This window comes from Malaclemys terrapin, chromosome 10, assembly GCF_027887155.1.
Source record: "Malaclemys terrapin pileata isolate rMalTer1 chromosome 10, rMalTer1.hap1, whole genome shotgun sequence".
Taxonomy (NCBI): Eukaryota; Metazoa; Chordata; order Testudines; family Emydidae; genus Malaclemys; species Malaclemys terrapin.
The window spans coordinates 24321026-24341513 of NC_071514.1; the positions used below are offsets into that span (position 1 = coordinate 24321026).

A 20488-nucleotide genomic window follows, 5' to 3' on the forward strand; every position below is an offset into this window, starting at 1 on the left:
GGCGGCGGGAGCCAGAGTGCAGGGGGACTCCCTGCGCTGCAGATGTTGCCCCGGGCAGCGGAGTGCGTGCCCCGGGTAGTGGAGGAGAGGGGGAGGTAGCAAGGGGGGAGAGAGAAGGGGAGCCAGAGCTCTGCACCGCTCCGGTCGGCAGGCAGGGAAGGACACGGGCTGCCCTGCCGGGCTTGCTGCAGACCTGGCACCGGCTGGGGCAGACAGAGCGCGCAGCCTGCTCCCAGCAGGGTGCTCCTCTCCTTTGCGCCGCCGCCCCCTACAGGGCGGCCAAAGTAGCAAACCAAAAAGAAAAAACCTGTGGGATGGCTGGAGCGGCAAAGAAAAAAAAAAAAGGATTGGAGGGAAGCCGCCCCTTACAATCTGCTGCCCCAAGCATGAGCTTGCTCAGCTAGTGCCTCGAGCCATCCCTGCTAACAGTGTACACCAAATTGAGCCCTGGAGTAAGCAGTTACAGCTCACATTGATATCAATGAATTTTACCCATTTACACCAGGTATGTTTAGCCCAGTGTCTTCTGAAGCTTTTGATCCAAGGAAAGAATATCTTCCCTTAAAAACTCCAGCCCTATTTGACTGTAAACCACATTTTGTTGGGGCAGATTCTGGATGGCCCTTATATGGCTGTACAGTGGTATTGGAGAGGGATAAAGGGCTTTCACCCTTATTCCTTGTGTGATTTTAATTATGGGCCAAGCAGAATTGTGTCCCTGCTGTCCAGGGAGCTCCAGAACCTTTCCATTCCTATGTCCCTGTGGACCCTTGACACCCCACAGCGGGTGGGGAGGAGACAATGCCAGGGCTTTGACACTACTGTTCACTGATCCAGTGAAGCTGAATAAGCTGCATCTTCCAGAGGGTTATGGCAGTGGGTGCACTGCCTCTGCAAACATAGAATGCTCTTGGAACGCCTGTCTCCCAAGGAGGAATACCTGCCATTGCTCCGTGGGGAGCAGTGTAATGCCGCATTGCCCTGTATTAAGGTTTGTGGCTAAATGGCACGGACTAGCCCTTTGCCTTATGGAAAGCATAGGCAACAACTGTGCAAATGACACTTGCTTAACATTTCATACTTGAACTTATTGATTAAAGAGTTCTCGAACCAAGCCAGTCTAATCAAAGCAAAGAGGCTATTTGCAGTGGTATAACACCATTCTTCTCCAATGGGGGTTCTCCTGATCAGGCAACTATGCAATTTGATGAGTAAAGTGAATTCAGTCTCCTAAAGTGAACACTGAGCCCCTTAAAGAAAGATTTTTATGACACATAGGGAGGACTAGTTAACTTAAAAGACCTAAAATAAAATTCCATAATACAAGCATTTTGTTGTTGCATTTATGGCCTGATCCAGCTCCCAAGGAAGCTAATTGAAAGGTTCCATTGACTTCAATAGGAGTTGGATCAGGCATTTTAAAAGCCAAAATATTGAGACATTAAACATATCTATATTAACACATGATAAAAATTGTAATGCATGACATATCTCAGTGTTTCTCAATGACTAGTTCATGGACCGGTGCCAGTCCCTGAGAGCTCCCTGACAAAGTTTAGGAAGGTAGCAAGCCGGTCCACTGAAATCTGGTTTGAATGGGCATTTATTCTAAAATTAAAAGTTTGAAATAATTTATTTTAATTAATCTACAGTTCAACATTCTGATCTATATTCTACAGTTTGTAGAATATTTACATCGGCACATTGGTCCCTCTAAGTGTCTTACTGAAAATGAAAACGAATCAGACTAATTGAAATCATATCAATGGAATGCTATGGATGAAGCATTTAAAGTATTGCAATATTCTTACTTTTCCGATGAGAAATATAGCTGTGAAGATACCGTTTAATAATCTTGAACCTACCATCTAATAATTGTCATTAAAAATCTATAGATCCACACAGCAAGAATGCTGTTTAATATGGCATTGCTGGCCCTACAATTAAATATATTAAGTTTGATTGTATTTTAAAATGGACATGGTCTAGCTGGTTTCTCTTATTGCCAAATGTCACATAGATTTCAAAAATGTTTAGTGTTGCCATGTAATGGATTAAATGATAAATTCTGTTTTGAAAGCCATAGTAACACTATTCCCTCCTTTTTAGACACTGCCAGGAGCCATGGGGAACAAAGCAGGATTTTACAGCACATTCAGGCCTCCTTCAGGATTTGGTTTCCGATGAACACATGTACTTTTTTCTGTCAAATGATACCAAAACATTGGTAGTTTACATGTTGAGCACATCCTCCCTGTCTACAGTCCCAGCTGATAAAATGTACACTCACTAATGATTCTGTTGGAGATACAAATATTTTTCTGGATCTGAAATTGCATTTTTTGTGGGGAAAGGTTAATATAAATTGCTCTCCATGGTTTCTGCCCTTTTAAAGAGCCTGATCTCATCTTACATATATAAGATTTACAAAGGAATGTTTACAAAGAAATTGGGAAATAGTACAAAAAAGAAAGAGAGTTCTCAGAGCAAAAAGGAACAAGACTTAACCCAGGTTGGACAGACAAAGAATCCAAAGTTTTCAAATACTTTGAAAAGCACCGTTAAAAAGATTGCAAAGTGTCCATCTACTCGCAACTTGTCAACTGAAGAAGAGGAAGGTAATAAAGAATTTTCACTTTCTCCAACATTCAGTTACAGAGTTGCTATTGCCAATGGACTACAAAAGAGTATTTTTGTAACAAACAATAATAATGAGGAATTATTTCAAGATATCTCTTCAAATGATAGTTCATATTCTGAGTCATTAAGTGAAGTAAAGGGTAGCAGCAGGAAAAAGGAGTATTTATCACATACAATGCCTGTGAGACGCAACAGAAAGAGTTTGAGCAGTCTTGCTCCATCAGATGGGAGCTCTGATGGCGAACGTACTTTGCATACCCTAAAGCTAGGAGCTTTACGAAAACTAAGGAAATGGAAAAAGAGCCAAGAGTGTGTCTCATCGGACTCAGAGCTGAGCACATGGAAGAAAACATGGGGCCTAAGAAGCAAGTCGTTAGACAGAACTGGTCGTCACCAGAAATCCAATGCCCTGGAACCAGGCTTTAGTTCAACTGGGTGTATTAGTCAAACACATGATGTTATGGAAATGATCTTTAAAGAACTTCAGGGAATCAGTCAAATTGAAACAGAACTTTCTGAATTAAGAGGACACGTAAATGCTCTGAAACAATCCATTGATGAAATCTCTAGTAGCGTAGAAGTTGTACAAAGTGAAATTGAACAGTTGAGAACTGGATTTGTACAGTCACGAAGGGAAACTCGAGACATACATGACTACATTAAACAAATAGGCCACCCAGGAAACAAAGCAAGTCTTAGGTTTTTAAATGTGCCTGAAGACAGGTTTGAAAATATTGAAAATGTGGTTTACAGAATTTTAATAGACAGAATGGGGTTCTCAGAGGCACAAAACACGATTAAAATTGAATTGGCCCATAGATTAGGGCAACAAAGAGACTGTCCCAATGCAAAGCCTAGACCTATACTTGTATACTTTGAAACAGCACAACAGAGAGATTTAATTTTAAAAAAATCTTATAAACTTAAAGGAACCGGCATTGGAATTTCTACAGATATCCTTTCCCATGACATGAGAGAGAGAAAAGAGAGAGGACTGCCTTCCTCTCAGACATATGAAAGTATGGATATGAAACCAGAGCCAAAAACTAAAAAACATGACTGGGTATCACCTGATGACAGTGATAAAGAGCTGGAATCCGATATAAATAGGAATAGTTATGCAAAGATATCAAAATCAGCATTTCAGATAAAAGCGAGCACTACAAAGGGTAGTGTGGAGTCTCCAAATACCAGAATCCAAAGTAGGACTGTTGATGGCAGCATCTTTCCAAATAAAACAAATTATGGTGAACAGTCACCAGAATTTGACAATGTGGATAAGCAATCAAAGACCTACTATTCAGATATGCCACCTGTTTGGCATTCACAGAATGATTTTACAACTCCCAAACTTAGCCGTTCGGAGTCAGATTTTTCAAAATTGTGTCAGTCTTACTCTCAGGATTTTTCTGAGAATCAGTATTTTAGTAGAACTAATGGCAGCTCACTATTGTCTTCCTCGGATCGAGAGCTTTGGCAGAGAAGGCAAGATGAAACGTGCAACTGGTATGGTAGCTCACAAGATCAGACTTTTAACCAAGATATGCAGCCTTATCCAGAGCAAAATGAAGCTGAAAACACTGAAACAGTTGACAGTGGTGTAAGCAATGGAATAATGTGTGTATCTGGAGACAGAAGCCATTATAGTGATTCTCAACTCTCCTTACATGATGATCTTTCACCATGGAAAGACTGGAATCAGTTAGATCAAGGCACAGACTTGGGCCTAGATTCATCCACACAAGAAGCTTTTGCTTATGATATGAGCACCCCTTCAGACCAACAGATAGATTTTGGAAAGTGCCAAAGTTCTGACCTCCAGGATGACACTGAAAGCTATGACTTTACCCTTGATGGTAATTCTCCATGTCCTGGCCTCGACAGTGAAACACAAAGTCAGTGGATCAGCCAATATGATGATTATCAGGAAACAAATTCTAATTCCCTTTATCAAAATCAAAACAGATTGCCCATGATGTATCGAAGTCAAAGTGAACTACCAAGTGATGAATCAGAGGAAGCACCTCCTAAATCATGGCATAGTCGACTAAGTATAGACCTTTCTGACAAGACATTCAGCTTTCCTAAATTTGGATCTACACTTCAGCGTGCTAAATCAGCCCTAGAAGTGGTCTGGAACAAAAGCACACAAAGTTTAAGTGGATATGATGATAGTGGGTCATCTTTTATGGGGAGATTTAGGACTTTATCCCAGTCTACTGCTAATGAATCAAGCACAACCCTCGATTCTGATGTTTATACAGAGCCTTGTTATTACAAAGCAGAGGATGAGGAAGATTTAAGTGAGCCAGGTGGTGAGAATGAAACAGATTACGTAGAAGTAATGGAACAAGTTCTTGCTAAACTAGAAAATAGAACTAACACAAATGAAACTGATGAACAGGTTCAGGAGTATGAACTTGAACAGTTTTCATATGAAACTCCATACGCAACACTACAAGAAGATGAATATAACAAGCAGTTTGACAACCTGACCATCGAAGATGGGTTGGAACCTGCAGAAGATATAGCTGCTGAAACAGAAATCAGGGAAGACGAAAATCAAAATATCCCAGTGATGCCTATTGAAATTACAAAGAAAAAGAGAATACGCCCATCATTTAAAGAAGCTGCTTTAAAAGCCTACAAGAAGCAAATGAGTGAGTTGGAAGAGAAGATCCTTGCTGGAGGTACTGATTAAATATTGTCTAGTAAACAAACTTTGCTGTCATAATTAAAGATTACCCTTATTTTCTACATAGGGCCCAATCCTTCTCCCATTGAATTCAATGACAGAATGCCCATTGACTTCAGGAGGAACTGTTATTAGACCCTTTAATAAAATTCATTTTTTTCAGTCTTGGGGTGAAATCCTGGTCCTACTGAAGTCAATGAGAGTTTTGCAGTTGACTTCAGTGAGGCCAGAATTTCACTCTTAGACTATATTCTGGAATAATCAGTTGAATACTTTTTTGTTAGCTTTAATATGCCACATAGATGATTTAAAAACTATTTAAATTTTGTGTTGTAAATGAATAGTGGATGAAAAATCAGCATTTTGTTTAATTGGGTTAAACTCTCAATTAAGTTAACTATATAGTCTGTTTTTAATGAATACATTTTCACACAACTATATAAGTAGAATAACTAGGAACAACCAAAGTGTTCTAATATGACAGTATTTTTCCAGCCGGCTTTCGTATAGATGATTGGTTTTATGCTCGTCTTGATGAACATGTAGGTTAGATTTCTGAGCAACACAACTTTCTGTGCTATCTTAATTAGTATATAAATCGTTGGTCTGAATTCTGTCCTTAGTTACATTAATACAAGCCCATTGAAGTTAGTTCTGAGATATTAAATAAAAGGGGGAAAAGGTATATGTGATAGCTTCAGTGTAAATGAAAAATATGGGGCTTTTATCATGTTTAAGTCAAAGAGATTGCACAGACAGACACAATTTGGTTTACTAAATTTATTTTCCTTATTAATGGTTCCATACTTAGATATCCTTTCAATGGTTATATGATTTAATTACTGTAGTAATCCACAGAAGAGAGTCCATTCTTAATATTTTGTATTTTGAATCTATTCATGTACTAGAACATTTGCAATTAATTAGGACCACATAATTACCATGACTAGCAGATGGTAATTGTCACCTTAACTGAATCTTTGCTCAGTTTTTAATAGTTGCTATGCAAAAATATAATCTGATACTTTCACTTGAAAGATGAAGAATTGTGCCTTCAGCTAAAGAAATTTATTTTGTAGTAATTAGTGCCTCAGAAGCTTTGAATGCTATGAAGTTTTTTGTACTTAGAAAACTATTTTTATAATAAATGCGCAGTCAAATTGAAAGTATGTTGCACAGCCAAATAAGCACCATTCAACTAGACTTCATGTTGGATTTAAATGATAACACTTATCATAGGTTGGCATTTTGCAGACATTTCTGCAATACTATGCTAGAAACCAGATACTGTATTTATGGAAAATGGGTCAGCAGTTTGACATACATTTTCATTTCTCTCTAAGCTCATTACTACCAACCAAAACTTAGACAGTAAAAATAGTTAGTCATGATGCTTAGACAATATTATAGACTAGGGACAGGAAAAAGGTTCGAAAGGTTAAGGAAGCTACATATAGAGAATATAATAGAGTGAAACCCATATTAAAAACCACTGCTAGTAGGCACAGCCCAGGTCTTAGAATATATTCACTAACAAATGAGAAGTTAGATGTGTGTTTTATCTCCTATGATCAGCTTTCTGGAATGCAGAAAAGTGATCCCTCTCTCACTCCTGCAAGTGAATGGATGTCCACTGAAGGCATTTAAATAGAATACATCTACTGAAGGCTTCCTCTTAAATAAAAATCTGGTATTTCTATTGTAAATTCTTGAAGCATTTCTGACGGTATGTTAAAATCTCACAGAAATAGAATTCTTGTTTTGTGCACCTGGCTATTCGCCAAGGGACCAGTGTGTGAGGATGGGGGCACTGAATCCTATTCCCTGGATAGAGAACTGTAGGGCACAGAGTACTTACACTACATCTTCACTACAGGGGGGGGGTCGATTAAAGATACGCTAATTCAGCTACGCGAATAGCGTAGCTGAATTCGACGTATCACCGCCGACTTACCCCGCTGTAGGGACGGCGGCAAAATCGACCTCTGCGGCTTCCCGTCAACAGCGCTTACTCCCACCTCAGCTGGTGGAGTAAGAGCGTCGATTTGGGGATCGATTGTCGCGTCCCGACGGGACACGATAAATCGATCCCCGAGAGGTCGATTTCTACCCGCAGATTCAGGCGTGTAGTGTAGACCCAGCCATAGTTATGGCATATGAGACCTGGGCTGTAGTTTTGACCAGGTCTATTCCACGCACCAGGAGGAAAGTGCATGGGAACCAGAAGATCTGTGTAGTTGGCAGACCAGCTGGTGACACTGACTCTACTCCCCTGGCCTGTCCATGACCCCTGTGAGTACAGAGTGAGCCCTCCCAGAGATTGGCTCTGCATCACGATGTGAGTTACTTCACTGTTTGGCCTGCTGTTCAGTAACATCTGAATGGTTCCACTCTTTTGTCCTTTCCCCACCCTCAAAGGGAGGACATGGATTGCACCCATAATTAGTCATTGTTAGTAGTTAGGGGTAGGAGTTCTCAATTCCTGCCCTTTATTGCACCGGGCTATGTTTTCTAACAAAACATAATTGCCCATTGTGCTTGGTTTTAATGGTTGCTGTAATGTTTTATGTTAAATGGGCTGCTTCACTTGGATCTAAGTGCTTACAATATACCCTGGATTTAGGTGTTTCTAGAATACCCAGTAGTATTGCAGGAGTCCTGATTTTAAACTTGTAATATATACATAACACTTGGGACCATTTTTATTTGCAAACGTACTTTAAAATGTCTTTCCCTGTGTTTTCCATTTGCTGAGTGACATACTGTATTGTTTCAGCCAAATCTTTCTTGCATTATTTTTCAGTGAGCAGGAAGATGGTGGTACAGTAAAGATTCCATTCCCAGATAAGGGAAAGGCATTATTAAAGTACTTTGTATCTGTATCTGAAGAAGGATGTCATTTTAATACCATTTTCCCAAAGAAAGAAAACATTAAACACAATTTGTGTTTAAATTGCATGGAAGTTTTGAAGTAATTTAAAATATGTATAGGAAACAAAGAACCATATTAAGCTTTATAGCGCTTTGCCAGTCTGCCAATTTTCAACCCCCTTTTGTTTTTTACAGGCTGATTCTTGCCTGGCCAAAGAGCATTAAAATTCAGTTTGCTAATTAAGCAGGATAGTTTGGGGTATTATATTTATATTTGCAGTAACCAGTCCTATGTTTTAAAGATATGTGACTAATTTAGGGCTGCATTACTTCTGTGAATAGCTTGTTGATTATTTTCCCCTGTAACTGTGATTTATATCAACTTGTGATTTCTATTTATGGATAAAAGCGTTTTGGTCTCAGTTCAGCTGTTTGAAAGAATCCTTACTATATCACCAGCGCATAAAGCGCACCATTTAAAGATTCTCAAAATCTCTTCTTAATGGCCAAACCGATTGATGGATGGCATACTGGTCAGCCAGAGATACTACTAGATAATATAATAGTATCATTACTCCAAATTGTGCCCACACCAAAGCTCAGATAAAGAGATACATTCTGTTATTTTCACTCCAGTAACTCATGAGTTAAAGGTCACCAGGGACCTTTGGATATAAATAAGAATTCCTAGTGTTCCCATTTGATGGTTTCATTCTCTCTTCATAGAGAGAGAGAGAGAACATATACAGTGGGGTCACTGCAGATGTATTATTTATTTCCACAAGTTCCTGTTGACCTGCTGAAGTGAGAGTAATCAGATGTATGTATGAGAAGGAAAGTGAATAACACAGAGATAATCATGAGATGAAAATTTTTATAAGCACCTCTTAGGGTGTTTTGTACCACAAACTACAGCACTGTGCTTTGTGAAACCATCCAAACTCTAGATGTGTGTGCTATGTAAGAATAGATGGGTTCCAAGAGCAATATCAGGAAAATAATGCCCAGTAGTCTACTTCAGACAATATCGCATAATCAAGAATTATTTTAGCCCTGTGATTTACTGCTATTTCCTTTCTCCTAACCTGTTAATATTTGTAATAATCTTTTCAGATTTAGGGGCCTACACTGTTTCCTTTCCCCAGACTCCCTTTCTGCTCCTAACCACATGCTCCCTAACCATTCCCCTTTTCCTTCCTCTCTTCTCTTTTCTGAACCCCTCTCCAGTACTGGCCCTCTCCCCACTGGAGCAAACGCTTTGGGGATCAGATCCCAGAGAGCCAGCAAAAGTCTCTGGGAGATATGGGCTGTTCCTGCTGCCCCTGGACAGTATCCTAGATTTCTCTGCCTGCATGAAATATTCCTTACGCAGTTGTCAGTTTCCAGAAAATAATTCATGTTGTTGTTTATCATGTGGCAAAATAATAGCTGATCAGTTCACTTAAAAAACAATCAAATGTTGGGCTGGAGTATCCTCCATAGAGTAATTCTGCAGATGTATCAGGGTGTTGAGTGAATTCCTTTCCCAGGCCTTCCTACACCTCCATAGTGCCACACCACGTTCCTTGGGCCAGACACTGGAGTTGCCACTGTAATTGTCAAGAGAAGTTACCATCTGGCATTAACCTGCAAGAAAAGGGACAAGACCTCAACATCCATAGTTATCATCTTGGGACTGGTGCAAGGGAAGCTGGGAGACTGCCAGAAAATTAGGGCCCTATCCTGCTTCCTGCCAGAAAAATTGCTCATTGCCAAATCCTGATCCCAAATGGCCAGTGCAGACTTATCCTTGCAAAGAGGATGCAAATCTGGTAGAGGCAGCTTCTGGTGCAGGGGCCACATCAGGGGTGGAACATGGAGGATCAGCATAGCAAAGTTCTACTAAGTCAGAAAAGCAACATAACCAGTGTGTTTCTACTGCACAAAAGGGGAAGACTGGGTGTGGGGGGAACCACATAAAAGATGAGTGGACTGGGCATGGTCAGGCCAGGGGATCTGCTATTGTGTGGGTCCTCCAGTTCGCCACTTGAGGAGAAGTCTGTGAGTTCATTAGGCTGGAATCACCTCCGCCAAGAAGCTAGGCATGTGCTCCACAGGCGTGAGGGAGGATTCCTTTCCCCGTCATGCATCTGCTCAGTGCCAGGCCCATATACTCAGACTGGGAACTAGGCTCTGGGTTTGTCTATTCAAATTTTATTTAATGATTTTTTTCACTCTATTAGGAGCTTAGTCAGTCAGACCCTCCCTATGTAAGGAACTAGAGGATTTATGGGAGCTCTGCCCTGATCTCTGAAGCCCTGTAAGACTGAAGCCCTGTGGAGTGGCTGTTCAGCTCTGTTGGGTCTCTGGTGCTGCTGTGAGGAGAGGGGAAAAGTAGGTTCCATTAAAAGGCAAATGTTTCCTTACAGTTACCTCATGCTGGTATGAGATAACACTTCAATAGGACAGCTGTTCTCAAACTATGTGTCGGGAACCCAAAGTGGGTCGCAACCCCATTGTATTGGAGTCGTCAGGTCTGGCATTAGACCTGCTGGGGCCCAGGGCCAAAGCCAAAGCTCAAGTCCCAGTGCCTGGGGCCAAAGCCCAAGGGCTTCAGCCTTGTGTGATGGGTCTCAGGTTTTGGCTTTGGCCCCCAGGCCTGGGGTAGTGGGGCTTGGTTAGGCTCAGGCTTAGATCCCCCCTCCTGGGGTCGTGTAGTCATTTCTTTTTTATCAGAAGGGGGTCATGGTACAATGAAGTTTGAGAACTCCTGCAAAATACTCTAGTATCAGAGATACCTCAGTGCAGTAACTGTGAGGAAATAATAATGCTTTTTAATAGTGAGTGGCTGTAGATTGTGCCCTTTTTGTCTTATGCTAACCTGAGAGATGGATGCCATTATTTCCTTGCTTGGGATGCCAGCTCTCCCAGGGATGCTGGAGGCTAACTCCTGTCCATACTAGACTAACAGACCATGGTGTGAGAGGTTTCATTTATCTTTTTTAATGACTCAGCCATCCCCATGATCAAAAATTCAACTGGCATCCATTTGGGAATTTCATGTCCGGAAATATAGAGACTCAGGGCTGGTATTGCCACCTTTACTTATGCAAGAAGGTTGCTGCTAAAAAAATAAAACACAGCACTTCTGTTTAAGTCAATTCTACCTAGCCCTTGGCTGGTGTCATAAAAGTATCACACAGCTACGCTTAAGGAATCCCAAGTTTTCTGGCTGACATTTCTGTGGCTTTAAAATGATATACGTTTTGATCTGCTTTAGATGGCTCTTGGGTGAAATTCACCCCTGGGCAGGGAGCCAGCACAAGTACTATGCCCCACTTAAGGTCTGTTTTGAAGGCTTAAGGGGAACTAAAGCTGTGCATAGATCTTGAGCTGGCCCCTGACACTGGGGTGAGGTTCACCCATAATGATGTAATGACATTTGTTTTAAAAAAAATCCTCTCTGAGATGCTTTTTCTGCACAGAGCCTAATGGCAATTTTCATCTCTCCAATCAGGAAGACTCTAAGTAAAAAAATCCACTGTTGTTAACTGAATAGGTTGCATGCTGTCTTTGGGTATGTCTACACTACGGGATTAATCCGAATTTAGATAATTCGGATTTGAGAAACAGGTTGTATAAAGTCGAAATGAGTGCGGCCACACTAGCACAGTAATTCGGTGGTGTGCGTCCAAGTACCGGGGCTAGCGTCGATTTCTGCACCGTTGCACTGTGGGTAGCAATTCCATAGCTATCCCATAGTTCCCGCAGTCTCCTGCGCCCATTGGGATTGTGGGTTAAGATCCCAGTGCCTGATGGGACAAAAAACATCGTCGCAGGTGGTTCTGGGTACAGCCTCACTCCCTCCCTCCCTCCCTCCCTGCATGAAAGCAACGGACGGCAGACAACCATTTTTGCGCCTTTTTTCCTGGGTGGGTGAACACTGCAGACTCCATACCACGGCAAGCATGGAGCCCGCTGAGGTCAAGACAGCACTCATGAATATTGCAAACACCTCGCGCGTTCTTGTGGAGTTTATGCTCAGCCAGGACCAGAAAAACGAGGCGAGGAGGCAGCGGCGGCGGCAGCGCAGCGACAAGCATGATGAGGACATGGACACGGACACGGACACAGAATTCAGTGAAACCACAGGCCCCAGTGCTTTGGAGATCATGTTGTTAATGGGGCAGATTCTATCCATGGAACGCCGATTCTGGGCAAGGGAAACAAGCACAGACTGGTGGGACCGCATAGTGTTGCAGGTCTGGGACGATTCCCAGTGGCTGCGGAACTTTCGCATGCGTAAGGGCACTTTCATGGAACTTTGTGACTTGCTTTCCCCTGCCCTGAAATGCCAGAATACCAAGATGAGAGCAGCCCTCACAGTTGAGAAGCGCGTGGCGATAGCCCTGTGGAAGCTTGCAACGCCAGACAGCTACCGATCAGTCGGGAATCAATTTGGAGTGGGCAAATCTACGGTGGGGGCTGCTGTGATGCAAGTAGCCAAAGCAATCACTCAGGTGCTGCTACGAAAGTTAGTGACTCTGGGAAATGTGCAGGCTATAGTGGATGGTTTTGCTGCAATGGGATTCCCTAACTGTGGTGGGGCAATAGACGGAACCCATATCCCTATCTTGGCACCGGAGCACCAAGCCACCGAGTACATAAACCGCAAGGGGTACTTTTCAATGGTGCTGCAAGCACTTGTGGATCACAAGGGACGTTTCACCAACATCAACGCGGGCTGGGCGGGAAGGGTTCATGACGCTCGCGTCTTCAGGAACACTACTCTGTTTAAAGGGCTGCAGCAAGGGACTTACTTTCCGGACCAGAAAATAACCGTTGGGGATGTTGAAATGCCCATAGTTATTCTTGGGGACCCAGCCTACCCCTTAATGCCATGGCTTATGAAGCCATACACAGGCAGCCTGGACAGGAGTCAGGAGCTGTTTAACTACAGGCTAAGCAAGTGCAGAATGGTGGTAGAATGTGCATTTGGCCGTTTAAAAGGTCGCTGGCGTTCATTATTGACTCGCTCTGACCTCAGCCAAAGAAATCTCCCCATTGTTATTTCTGCTTGCTGTGTGCTCCACAATCTCTGTGAAAGTAAGGGGGAAACCTTTATGGCGGGGTGGGAGGCTGAGGCAAATCGCCTGGCTGCTGATTACGCGCAGCCAGACACCAGGGCGATTAGAAGATCACACCATGAAGCGCTGTGCATCAGAGAAGCTTTGAAAACCAGTTTCATGGCTGGCCAGGCTACCGTGTGAAATATCTGTTTGTTTCTCCTTCATGAAAACCCTCCCCCTTTACTGACTGATTTTCTGTAAGGAACCCACCCTGCCCCTTCCCCCAGCTTTCTTTCAAACCAAATAAAGTCACTATCATTTAAAAATCATTTATTCTTTATTAATAGATTAGAAAAAGAGGGAGGGAACCCGGGTGGTATTTGGGAGGAGGATTGCTGGGAAGGAAAAAGCCACAAAGAAAAGGTTAAAAAAATGACAGCCTTTTGCTTGGGCTGTCTACTGGGGTGGAATGGGAAGGTGTACGGAGCCTCCCCCCCCGCGTTCTTACACGTCTGGGTGAGGAGGATACGGAACATGGGGAGGGGGGAGGGTGGAACAGGGGCTGAAGCGGCAGTCTATTTTCCAGCAGCCGTTCCTGAACCTCCACCAGACGCCGGAGCAGCCCCAGCGTTGCATCCTTCATCCTCTGGTCTTCCTGCTGCCATCTCTCATCTCGATCGTCTCTCCTCTCCTCACGTTGGTCCCTCCTCTCCTCACGTTGGTCCCTCCTCTCCTCACGTTCACTGACTTCTTTCCTATACTTTGAAACTGTTTCCTTCCACTCATTCAGATGAGCTCTGTCACTCCTGCTGGATTGCATAATTTCAGAAAACATGTCCTCCCGCGTCTTCTTCTTACGACGCCTTATCTGTGATAACCTTCGGGATGGAGGAGGGAGGCTTGAGGAATTTGCAGCTGCTGTAGGGAGGGGAAAAAAGAGAGAATTGTTTTAAAAGCTACATTTTGCAGAACAATGCTTATACTCTTTCACGGTGACCAACACTGTTCACATTACATAGCACATGTGATTTCTGTGCAAGGTCGCATTTTGCCTCTTAATGCTGAGTGCTTGTGGCTTTGCTGCTAGAGATCACAGGTCTGGGCAACAGAATTCGGCTTGCATGCGGCCATGGTAAGCCATTGTTTTACAGCTTCTGCACCCTCCTTTCCCACATACCAAGCATAGCCTGTAGAGTGCTGCAGAAGCCTGGCCAATCTCAGCCAGTTGGGGGGGGGGCAGTGTGGGGGGGGCTTGTCTGGGCCCCTTCAGGCAAGTAGAGTGCTGCGGTTTTTCTGTTAACATTCAGCAGCACCAGAAAACAAACTAACCCCCCCCCCCCCGCCATGAATTCTCTGGGATGATCACGGTACCCCTCCCCCCACCGCATGGCTGGTATCAGGGAAGATCCCTGCAGGCACCAAACTACCCCCCCCCCCCGCCGCCGACCCCCCCCCCCTCGCCATGAATTCTCTGGGATGATCACGGTACCCTCCCCCCACCGCGTGGCTGGTAACAGGGAAGAACCCTGCTAGCCAAACGCGGAAAACTTCAGGGCCAATTTCCCATCTGCGCTTGGCTAACTGCAGGGAAGGATTTATTTTCCGCCACAGGCAAACAGCCCAGTAGGAACGGCCACCTCTGTCCCCTTAATTAAGTTCCCGTATTTCAACCAGGTTACCAGGAGTGATATCACTCTCCTGAGGATTACACAACAAGATAAAGAACGGATGTTGCTTGAATGCCAGCAAACACCGGGACCATACGCTGCTAGGCTTTGTCAGGCAATGATACCAGATTACTTGCTGCAAGCATGGCGTGGTCAAGTGTCCTACCATGGAGGAGGGAATAAGGATGCACTGCCCAGAAACCTTCTGGCAAGGCTTTCGGAGTACCTCCAGGAGAGCTTCATGGAGATGTCCCTGGAGGATTTCCGCTCCATCCCCAGACACGTTAACAGACTTTTCCAGTAGCTACAGACTTTTCCAGTAGCTGAACTGACCGCGAATGCAAAGTCAGGCAAAGTAATCATTAAAAACCGTTTGCTTTTAAAACAAGTTTTATATTTTAAAAGGTAAACTCACCTGAGGTCCCTTCCATGGGGTCAGAGTCTTGGGTACTGGCTTGGGAGGCTTGGGAGGGTACTTCAGTCAGGGTGAGAAAAAGATCCTGGCTGTTGGGGAGAATGGAGTGCTGTGTGCTCTCTGCAAGCTCATCCTCCTCCTCCTCCTCCTCTACCCCATCGGCAGAATCCTCAGGCGTCGAGACTATCCCCGACCCAGAATCCACGAACAAAGGTGGGGTAGTGGTGGCAGCCCCCCCTAGAATTGCATGCAGCTCGGCGTAGTAGCGGCATGTCCGCGGCTCTGACCCGGAGCGACCGTTTGCCTCCTTTGTTTTTTGATAGGCTTGTCTGAGCTCCTTGACCTTCACGCGGCACTGCTCAGAGTCCCTATTGTGGCCTCTCTCCATCATGCCCTTGGAAATTTTTTCAAAAGTTTTTGCATTTCGTCTTTTAGAACGAAGTTCTGCAAGCACTGAATCCTCTCCCCATACAGCGATCAGATCCAGTACCTCCCTCACGGTCCATGCTGGTGCTCTTTTTCGATTATCAGCCTGCATGGTTACCTGTGCTGATGAGGTATCTGTGGTCACCTGTGCTCTCCACGCTGGGCAAACAGGAAATGAAGTTCAAATGTTCGCGGGGCTTTTCCTGTCTACCTGGCCAGTGCATCCGAGTTCGGATTGCTGTCCAGAGCGGTCACAATGATGCACTGTGGGATAGCTCCCGGAGGCCAATACCATCGAATTGCGGCCACACTAACCCTAATTCGAATTGCTAAAATCGATTTTGGCGCTACTCCGCTCGTTGGGGTGGAGTACAGAAATCGATTTAAAGGGCCCTTTACATCGAATTAAATGGCGTCGTTGTGTGGACGGTTACAGGGTTAATTCGAATTAAAGCTGATAAATCCGAATTAAAGTCGTAGTGTAGACCAGGCCTTTGTGTTATTCTGAAAGAATAGCCTAGACAGAGGAAAGACTTTAGAAAATAGACATTAATAATGATACCGAGCAAGAAAATTTTAGCTGTCGTGCCTCAAAATCTGAAAGTAAAATGTTCACTGGAACAAGGTTTTACTTGTAGTGTACCATATACCTAATGGATTTTGGCCTGGAGTGATGGAAGATATGGTGACAGTCTGATATTATCCTTTGGTATCCTGAACAAACCCTATGGAATTAAAATTGTCTACAGTTAAATTTGGTCCTTTAACTATGGTAAAGTGGTGGTCACACATACACACACACACATGCACCAAGTGTGGAAACAGTTATACTGATATAACTTTTGGGATTGGGAATCCAAATAAACTATACCAGCATAAAACACCTTTATAATGATGTAGTATTGTGTAGACAAATTTATATCAGCAAATAAATCTCACCCCCTACCCAACATGATTACACTGGTAAAACTTTTAATGCATGGATCAGCCCTGAAGTCCAACTACAGCACTTGCAAGTTGCTTTCCTAAGGCTGCTGAAACTGAAGGAGAAGATCAAGCAAGTGCTTTCTGGTGGAGAAGGTTAACACTTTGTGGCTGATAAACAGTTATGCAAACGTGTGTCCGCCTTGTCACATCTTCTTCTCTTTCTGATAGGTTTCCTTTTAGGAGCAATCACAATTGGCCTATGTGCTAAGTCAGCGAGCATTTCTGGAAACTTCTCTTCCACCATTTCATATAAAAAAAGATATCTGCAGTAACAGCAGAATGGCCACTTGTAAAATATCCTGAGTGTCATTGATTTCTGAATTTTTAAAAAAATAATCTTAGAATTTTAAATTTAAATTGTCTCAAGTGCTTGAGGGACACAGAGAGACAGTGTAATAAAGAGACACTAATGGGTCATTTAAAGAGAGTCAACTCCTAGAGTTCCTTCCATAAGACATAGCTCTCTGATGGTTGAGTTTTGTGTAAATTTTAAACTTTTAGATTCTCTATGGGACTGATCCCCAAGTCTAGCTGAACTCAGGGCAGGACCCCAAATGAGAAGTGGTCAAAGGTGGCTTTATGCTATCCTGATATCTCTATACTCCTTTGATCCTGGGCCAGTTTGGCTCCCAGAGCATATTAGAGCAGCCTCAAGACTGTACTAACTTGTATCTTCCTGCATTGGTTATCTCAGCACCATGGATGAGCACTTCTCAGAATGCAGCAGTTCTCCAGCAATACCACCACCTCCAGCCATGGTTCAATACATCCACAATATTGGGGATGTGTAGAGCAGGGGAATCCCTGAGTAGTTGGTTCCACCGAACACAAGAGCAACATCTAGTGCAATGTTGAACATAAATCTAATAATCTGACTATTTAATTGAGTTATTTATTTTCATGTTAAATATATACATGGTAATATAAAATGAAGTGGAAGAGATTTGTCTCCATTAAATTGGAAGGCAGTATGTCCTGTCTGTTTAGCAAATTCTATTAAATTTATCTAAGACTTTATATTAATTTGCATTTCATAACATAAGCATAATTCAATCAAATTCTGTTCAGCCCAGTCTTTACAACAATGACAGTATTCATCTAATTATTGGCATTTAAAATGCTTTGAAATGAGGAATACATTTTTTTTCCTTTTTCTTTTTTTTAAAGAGTATTCCTGCAAAGTTCTGTGGCCTTTCAGTAGAAACATTTAAAAATATATTTACCAGAGCTGAAAGAACACCTGCGCATGAATGTCAATTTCAAGGACATATTTATAAATTGCACTGTGCTCTTCTGTGGAAATGAGCACAAATTAATATTTTATCGCCAAGATAAAAGACAGTTTCTGTTTTTAGTTCCAAAATATTTAAGCATTTTCCTTAGATCCCTGTATTTTAGAAATGAAAAATACTGCATAATTTTAATGTAATGACTTCGGGATAAAAGGAATCCACAAAGCTATTTCTTGGTGTGGAAATTAAATTATCTGAATTACTAGAAGTATACAGAGCATGTTTAATCCACCAGGAAAATAAAGACCCAGACATGAAACATTTTAATGACCAGAAAAACATAAATTGGTAAATAACTCATAGTATAGATTGTCCCTCTTCTTTTCTTTCTGTCATCTATTGAAAGAAGCCCAATATTACAAGGCTCAGTAGAATTTTCTGTTTGATGCTCGTGCTTCATTCACACTGCCTTCTGAGTGCCATATGTTCTTTGTGCCCAGTTTGGTAGATTGTCTATTTACCGAATTTTCATTGATTTCAATGGGACTTCTGCACATAGTGAAGCTAAAGAATTAGGCCCTGTGATAGAAGAACATATCTGTGTACTACAAGCGCCAAACCCTAGGTCCATACTCAGGCAAAACTTGAATAAAGATTATACACTTTGGCCCTAAAATCTGTAGAGTATTCATTAGATAACTTGTTTGTGCAGAACTCTTGTGAGAACTACAAACATAATGTGGGGGACTAGCAGAAGGACCTACCTTTCTGCATTACTCCTGATGTCAGAGACTCCCATGTCTGCCTCCCAGCCAAGCTGCTGATCTGACAGCTAGCAATGTCTCTCTAGAGGAGCTGGCCCCCAAGAGGCAGCACAGTTAGGGTCTTCTGCCCTAGGTAGTGCTGGAGGCCTCTGATGTCTGGAGACCTGGTCATCCTCTTGGTCCTGGTCCTTTTGTTGTGTGAACAAACACCTATGGGTCTAACCACTGACCAAGACCAAACAACACTATGGCAGGTTCCAATGGTGTCACAGAGATCCAGAGACTTTACATTCCCTGGCTGGTCCATTCTCTTGGTGCAGCTATCGATGCTGGTGGTGCAATTTCTGGTTCCGCTCTGGAAGAAGTTCTCCATCAGCCACATGGCTGGTGGGAGAGGAATGATTGGGACTTTGTGCTCTCCTGCTGGTAACCACATTTTGGCTCAGGAAGCCTTGCTGGGCCAATCTTCACTCTCCTTGGAGGGAAATGTAACTGTAACTTAAAGTGTTAATGTTTCTTTATAACTTAATGATCTTAAACACCATTTCCACTTTTTCCAATTAAACATCTAGAATTTTTCCTCTATTTTTTTTGTCTTATGCAAATTCAAAGCTGCATAGTTTGACTTGCAAAATGGAGAGAAGCAGCTTTCTAGGTGAGAGGGTTTATTTTTTACTATGATCTAATAAATTACAATTTCCTCTTCCATATCTGACCTACTGTACAGTATGTAGAGAACAGCCTCCGTGTTACACATTCATCTTACAAGAACGGCAGAAGGAACATGGAGAGGAGACTGTACCAATAAGGTTTGGGCAAAAGTTAAAACAATTTTTGAGGCGTGGTTTCATGTTCAAACTAGGGCTGGTTCCAAGTCCTAAAGCTTGCATCCTGAACTGATCTTTCCACATTTAGGGAAGGGGTTCTGATCTAGAGTGAAATCCTGGCTCCAATAAAGTCAATTGGCAAAGTTCCCAGTGACTTTCATAGGAACAGGATTTCACCCCTCATGTTCTGGTGCAAGTTTGTCTCTATTCCAAACCGTGTAAGAGTTTTGAAACCCAAGATAAAAATATAAAGAGAAAAAGGGAGAATTAACCATAAAATATAAAAATATGAAACCTCTTATTTCCTCTCCTTCCTGGCACCATGCTATAGTGTTTAGAGGACATGACCAGGAGCTGGAAACTTCTGAATTATATTCTGGCCTCTGCCAGTTACCAGCTGTGTTGCCTCAGCAAATCACTTTGGTCCATATTTTAAAAAGTGACTTCTAAGGGCGGGTGCCATTTTCAAGAGTTGCTGAGAACCTCCAGCTCCCATTAAGTTTAAAGTGAGTTCTGTCTTGGAAAATTAGATATCTAAAGTTGGGCATCCAAAAATTAAGGTATACAGGATCAAAGGCCACTTTTGAAAATGTTGGCCTTACCCTTTTGGTGCCTCCTGGGAATACTGCTACTACAGGAGTACTAGGATTAATTACTTAGCATCTTACAGATAACTGAAATTGTGAAGTGCTGCATAAATGCTTACTAGTATTTGTGTGGTTTCTTTTCCATCCACCTCCTCCTAGAAGCTAATGTGGAAGTAGATGTGTTACCAAAGGGAGGTATATAGAGGCAGTGCTTTCCCTGAAAAGATTTTGCTTTCACCTGCGGGCAGGAGACTGCTGCATTTTCCCTTTATAATGCCTCTACAGTTGAAGCCTTACAGTTTGCTAATCTTTTGTGTGAGTGAGCCTAA

General features: G+C 42.7%; 2 protein-coding genes across 3 annotated transcripts in view; one reads left to right on the forward strand and one right to left on the reverse strand.

Annotated features, from left to right (window-relative positions):
- The first annotated feature begins 2371 nt into the window (after nt 1-2371).
- The window catches only part of UNC13C (unc-13 homolog C), a 383250-nt gene continuing 365133 nt past the window's right edge, over nt 2372-20488 (forward strand). For both annotated transcript variants that reach the window (XM_054042619.1, XM_054042620.1), the window contains exon 1: nt 2372-5330. In XM_054042619.1, coding sequence (XP_053898594.1) covers nt 2375-5330 — 2956 coding nt within the window. In that variant the 5' untranslated portion in view covers nt 2372-2374. The remainder of the gene's footprint in view (nt 5331-20488) is intronic.
- On the reverse strand, nt 13573-15399 carry LOC128844691 (capping protein inhibiting regulator of actin dynamics-like). The gene is made up of 2 exons (XM_054042622.1): nt 15337-15399; nt 13573-14172 (listed from the first exon to the last, which is right to left on the reverse strand). The coding sequence occupies exons 1-2, from the start codon at nt 15350-15352 to the stop codon at nt 13679-13681; spliced, it is 510 nt and encodes a 169-aa protein (XP_053898597.1). The 5' UTR covers nt 15353-15399; the 3' UTR covers nt 13573-13678.